This window comes from Nelumbo lutea, chromosome 4 (genome assembly GCF_056320005.1).
Source record: "Nelumbo lutea isolate HS-2025 chromosome 4, American lotus-T2T, whole genome shotgun sequence".
NCBI lineage: Eukaryota > Viridiplantae > Streptophyta > Magnoliopsida > Proteales > Nelumbonaceae > Nelumbo > Nelumbo lutea.
Window position 1 is genome coordinate 2,852,985 of NC_142687.1, and position 6,089 is coordinate 2,859,073.

Consider the following 6,089-nt stretch of genomic DNA (forward strand, 5'->3'; position numbering starts at 1 on the left):
TTGTAATTCAAAAGGAGACTTTTTATTTTAAAACTAAATTGCCGGATCAAATTCAAAGGAGAATTGGCCCCCACCAACATTATCCAAATTACTGAGCTGCTTAGAGGCTCCTATCCTACTAAATTGCATTTACAGACTATTACCACCCGGAAAAGATCGCTGCAAGTCCTTGAGCATTGGGTGACAGCTATATCATGCTATGGAAGCCGGCTGAATTCAACAGTACTGCTTTGATATCCTCAGGCGGGACGTCTGGGCCTTCCTTACATTGCTGATAATATAAATGGAAAAAAAGGAAATGAGACATCTTTTAATATATCTAGGTAAATTTAAGATTATTGAATTCCAACGAGCACTTAACAATGATACATCTTACAAACTTGAAAGTTGGATTGGAACCATGCAACTAGATCAAACATGACGCATATCAGATTCACTTAAGCAGGCATTAAGTAGTAATACCCACTTCCCTGCATTTCTCTTCATATACTTGTGAAAGTGGTACCATGGATTTCATCTTATTTCATTAAGGGTCCGTTTGGTTTGCAGTCGGAATCGGAATCGGAATGGTCTATTCCAATAGTCTGTTTGGTTCAGACAGGAGTGGGAATGAAGATTGGAATCACCCGGAATGGGGATGAAAATTGGAATCAGCAGGGATGGGATTTCATTCCCAAGTTGGGGCAGGGAATGGGAATGACATTCCAGCAGGAATGGGAATGAGATTCCGATTCCACCCAACCAACCAGTTGGAATCGGAATAGACCATTCCAGACCCCTATTCCCGCAAACCAAACGGGGCCTATGAATGGAGAGCAAAATTCAAACTTCAGTGTTGAGCCCATATGTAATCAGAAGATGCTGAGCATTATACCCATGACAATATCAGTTCTACCCTAGCTAACCTTATAAAAGAAGGAGATGCTGAAAGAGAGGCATACCTCAGCTCGGAAAACATCCAGAGCAAAGCCATTAAAACAGCTGATGACAGCCTGTTGGATGTCTAGCCCAAGGGTATCAAGAGCCTTCATGGTGGAGAGTAAGAGACCTGGCCTGCGAGCACAAAACATATGGATGTTCACAGCTCTTCCTTCTCGTACCCTGACTTCAACCTGCAAATATAGATAATTGGCAACAAATAAGAATTATTCGTTTTGGTTATTGTAAATCATGGTTGCATTCAATTGAACAAAACAGAAAATATCAATCCAAACTGAGATGCCATATACAAGATTAAACAGCAAAAACAAAATGGATAGCCTAATACATAGCTAACAGTAGTAAAAGTGAAGTACTGTGGAAACCACAATCCACATATGGCCCATTCAATCAGAGCCCTATACAAGGGGATTCAACCCTAATCATACCATCAAAATTATCCAAGCATTTCCAAGTTGACAGGAATGTTGGGTGTTACACTAAAGACAATGGGGTATCCCATTATTCACCTTCTGCATGGACATTAGAGCTATTTACTACTAGTAGGTCACATTTCAAGCATTTCTAATCCATAGGCCTTTTAAGCATTAAGGGGCCATTGCTTGGTGTAATGGTAAAATTTCAGGCTGACAATCATGAGAATATGGGTTTGAGTTTGAGAGCAAACACTTTGTGCAAAAAATAAATAAACAATACCATTGGTTAAATCCATATCTAGTTCACCCCTCCCAAGACCCCCGGTAGCTGGGACCAATATTGGGTGATGGCCTTTTAGACCTTTTAAGCATTAACTAGAATCGACGATGGGGTGTTCGGAAGCACCCGGGTCTATTCAAATTTAAACGGTTAAACCAACAATTTCATCATCTTAATGAACTCAGCTAACTGATAAAGATATACACATCATTTCTTGAAATCTTGAACTGACTCATTTCTGTAAATTGTTAACACTTTAGACGTGACTCCATTTGAGTTTATGAACTTATGCACTGAAATGCAAGAAGAACCAAAAGTAAAATCCTTGTGAAAAGCTGAACCTATACAATGCCAATGGCATTTTCTTTTTCCGCCACTTTTTTTTTTTTTGCAATATGAAAAAGCATACTCACATATATTTGCAATATCAAAGATATTGGCTACTGCACAGTTTATCAAGACAATATAAACAAATTGAAGGAGAAAAAGAGAAAAAAAAAAAAAAAAAAAAAAAAAAAACTTATGCACAAATGCAAACAGGACAGAGTATGGCAATGTAAACAGCAAGCATTGAAACGAGTCTGCAAGGACAAAGAACTTCTTTTCTTGGGGCAAGTCTAATTTATTTACCCTTGCAGGTTGGCTATTTGGACTTGCCAATGAACTTGGGCAGAGCTCTTCCTTGACACGGCAGGGAAGGGTAGGAAGAGTGGGTGTCAAAGGGTGGAAGCTTGTGCTAGGTGGCAGTGAAGAACCAGGAGGTGTTGATTCTAGTTCGTTGTGGAGGTCATTGATCCTTTGCAGAAGCTCCTTCAAATACTCTATTGCATCACCAAGGATTGAGGCTCTATCCATCTGTCAAGGCAACAACTGGAAATTAAACTTGTATATAATCAATCACTTTATCAAAGGGGAAACAAATTTTATGAAGCTTTCAAAGTACCAGCTTGTGGCTGGCAATGAACAAGGGCTTCACATACCCTAAGTCCGCAGTGCAAATCTTATTTCCTCACCATTTTTTGAAAAGCCAATGAGTTTGTAAAAGTTAAAGCACATGGTTGAATATTTTGAGGTTATCTCAAATAAAGTTCAAAGAAGAAAAATGCAATCACATTACTTAGTTTTCAAAGTTCCAATCCCCCATTCCAAAGTTTGCTACTAAAACATGGCAAAACAAAAAACAACAAACTTAGCTTTGACTGAGTATAGTTACTCCACCTCCCACGATTTTTTTATCAATACCCATCCCCCATGAATTTGCCAGGCCTTAAACGAATATCAAGTATTGTTTCAAAGATATTTGCTTTGTTCTTTAACCACTAAGGTCCATCCAGTTTAGATGATTTAAAAGAGAAGTTAGAAAGGCTGACACAAGAAAAGGGAAGAGCATTTGTTATAAGGTAAAAATCATGTGGGGCAAGATGCTGGATATTTCTTTGCAGAATGCTCAAAAGAGAACATGCTTGACATAAAGAAATTATTAAATTTTCAATGCGAGCGGCCATTCATCCGAGACGATAAAATATGAGTTACGAGTAGAGTAACATGTAAAAACAGGAAGAAAAGTAAAACTATTAGTTCGAAGTTAAAAGAACAACACCTGCATAGAACGAAGCATTTACCTGGAGAGAACAACCAAAGTAGATCTTGCCAGGAAAAATAAGAAAAGGAGCATGGACCTTAGAGATTCTCACCTTGCTAATCTTTGGAACAACAGACCTAAGCATGTAGAGCCTGTCATTCAATTTCTTCCTACGACGCCTCTCAGCCATGAGATTTTTAGCAGGAAGCCCTTTCTTTTTCCCCTTCTGATCGATACCGATGACAGTGCTGATTGTGTTCGAGTTGTTTCCAGCGTTCTTTGCATGGTCCTCCACTTTATTATTCTCCGTCGCCTCGTCCGAATCGTAATTCAAACCCGACCCATCGACGCTTGCCTCCTCCACCTCATCCTCCTCGTTGTTCTTCCTCCTCTTCTCCTGTTCTTCCTCCAATTCCGTCTTGCCCTTGCTCCCCTCAACCCTAGCTGAATGTTGACCACCTTCCAAACCAAAAAACCCCAAGTTGCCCCCTTTGTCCGCTGCGGCTGAATTCTGCCGGAGAGCAGCTCTCTTCTGAAATAGGGTGGGCTGTGCGCCGACAGGAGGGAAAATTTCGAGAGGTCTCAAAACTTTAGACCTGTTGAGGAACAGGTTATTAGCAGAACCCTCAAAACCTCCGAAATCAGTCGTATTGAAACCGGCACCCACAGTGGTGCTATCTCCGCCCAAGGGCAGCAATCGGGTGGTCGGAATTTGTGAATTAGAACTAAAATCGGGAGTATCCATCTGACCCTGCGAACTCAACCCGCCGAACCCATTCAAAACACTTGCTCCCCTGCTCATCAGAACAGAGGAACTCGAAGTCTGGTTCCCATGCAACGGCGCGAGAAATCCGGGGTCGCACCCCAAGTCGAACCCATTGTCGAAGGGGTTGCTGCAGACAACGTTAAAAAGCGACGACAAGCAAGATTTGGGTGGCAAGAACGGCTGTACCTGCGAGGGGTCGAGGTTAAACACGGACGACGGAGAACAGGAAGATGAAGAGTCGACGGGCTGCAGCAGTAGACTCTCCGCTGCAGTAGGGTTCGAAGGGAAAGCAATATCTTTGATTTCTGGATGGTTTTGGACGCTCTGGAAGTCGTGGTGAGATGGGTTTCCGTTACCGTTCACATACCAGTCGTCCCCAAGTATGGACTTGAACGTAGATAGAGAGCCCATGTCGTCCTTGTTATCTCCTCCACCGTTGCTCCTCGTCCACGAAACCGCGTCTTCTTCCTCTCCTTGTTCATCAATCCAAACGACACTGTTAACACCATTAACCCTCGAGAGCATTTCTCCTCTGCTTTCCTGCTGGTTGTTCTTCAATCTTTACCCAGAGATTTTAAGAAGCGGAAAGAGGAACAGGTTGTATAAATGCATAAAAAGGGAGTAGGACTTAGGATGGAAACAGAAAGTGAAGAAGAATAAGTCGCAGAGGAAAAGGGAAATAACTTTTTCAGAACAACACTACCATTTGGAGGAGAGGATGAGTAATAGATAGCTTGAACGTTACCCTGAGACTTCGGTGTAGCTTCTCTCTTCTCTCTCTCTGCTGCATTGGTTGTTCAACAGCAGGAGATTAAAATACCAAATTACCCTCCAATATCTGCTAAATTACTAGGTCATTTTCTTTGAATTAAATACGGAACCCCTTTTCTTTATTGCTTTTACGAATTCAGAAAATGGTCCACATGGTGTTGATGGATTTTGGTTTGGAGGGGAATATTAGAAGTGGAGACGGGAGAGTTTGTTTAATTTGTAATGTAGTGAGTGATGGGAGAAGTAGGAGAACGGATAAGAAGAATGTGTCTTCATTTAGAGATGATGAACGTCGCATTGCATCTGCATGGGCTTCTGCTATGCGCTTGCCTTTTTGTCAATTTTCTTCCAAAATATTAAAAGAATGTCTTGTTTTGGGTTAAGTGAATTATGGGAATTGAATTGATATTTGAATGATGGCTGGGGTCCTCTACTTGGTTAACAAAGCGTGTTTGCTTTGTTAGAAAAGTGACTTTTCTGTTCCGGGTTCCGAGTAGTACTCGTGCATAAAAGAAAAATCTCATTCCCTTTCTTTCCCTACTACGTCAAACAAATTAGTAGGAGCTCTGAGTTCAAATCAGTGAACCACCATTACTTTATTAATAATATATATATATATATATATATATTAACAACTTGTACTGTTGTCTCCCACAAACATTCGACCTTTTTAATTCATTTCGGCACTCCCAGAGTCACAGTTTAATAAATAATGTTCATACATAATATTTTTTGTTGGGCTCATGCACACGTACAGGATTTTTTTATTTTTTATTTTTTAAGTTGAATGAATAAAATAAAGGAAATGTACAACCAGGTCTAAACTGTCAGTCTGGCCACTCGGATTGGGAGTGGACCCATACGCCTAAAGTAAGCTCCATAAATGGTCCTGGACGAATATATGGTCTCCAATTCCCCTCGACAAAACTTGGAAAGTGAAGTTTTTTCCTTTTTCTTTTTTACGCCGTTTGATAGTTTCTGAAATAGGTGATGATAGTGACTATATGTATTAAAATAAATTTGGCTTAAATTAAATCTTTGATTTGGTTTGTTTTCAAATAAACTGAATTGAATGTTCACTCCTGAGTCTGTTTTGTATGCTTGGTAGGAGCGAAATAAGGAGTTCAATATAAAAGCAAAAGCACAAAACACAAAAGAGAAGATTGATCGTAAAAATGGCTTTTTTTAAACGTCGGAAGTTTTTTGCATGAACGAGGTGTGTGGAAGGAACAAGGGAGTTCTTTTGGGTATGAACTCCACAATCCAAATTACTTTTGTCACGTCAAGTCCTTAAAGAGACTAAGGGGGTTTCACTAAAATAACTCAACTAGCTAG

At 40.3% G+C, this 6,089-nt stretch overlaps 1 protein-coding gene across 1 annotated transcript; it reads right to left on the reverse strand.

Annotated features, from left to right (window-relative positions):
• Positions 1–5,059, reverse strand: LOC148853386 (transcription factor ICE1-like). The gene is made up of 4 exons (XM_088985460.1): positions 3,330–5,059; positions 2,266–2,490; positions 942–1,112; positions 1–271 (listed from the first exon to the last, which is right to left on the reverse strand). The coding sequence occupies exons 1-4, from the start codon at positions 4,506–4,508 to the stop codon at positions 188–190; spliced, it is 1,659 nt and encodes a 552-aa protein (XP_088841586.1). The 5' UTR covers positions 4,509–5,059; the 3' UTR covers positions 1–187.
• Positions 5,060–6,089: the final 1,030 nt, after the last annotated feature.

What these genes read in the sequence shown, in the direction of transcription:
- LOC148853386 (XM_088985460.1), bottom strand. Translation starts at nt 4,508, where the DNA reads ATGCTCTCGAGGGTTAATGGTGTTAACAGTGTCGTTTGGATTGATGAA. An exon ending in CAAATAGCCAACCTGCAAGG is followed by an intron (nt 1,113 to 2,265) that starts GTAAATAAATTA and finishes CTATATTTGCAG; the next exon opens with GTTGAAGTCAGGGTACGAGA. An exon ending in TGGATGTTTTCCGAGCTGAG is followed by an intron (nt 272 to 941) that starts GTATGCCTCTCT and finishes TTATATTATCAG; the next exon opens with CAATGTAAGGAAGGCCCAGA.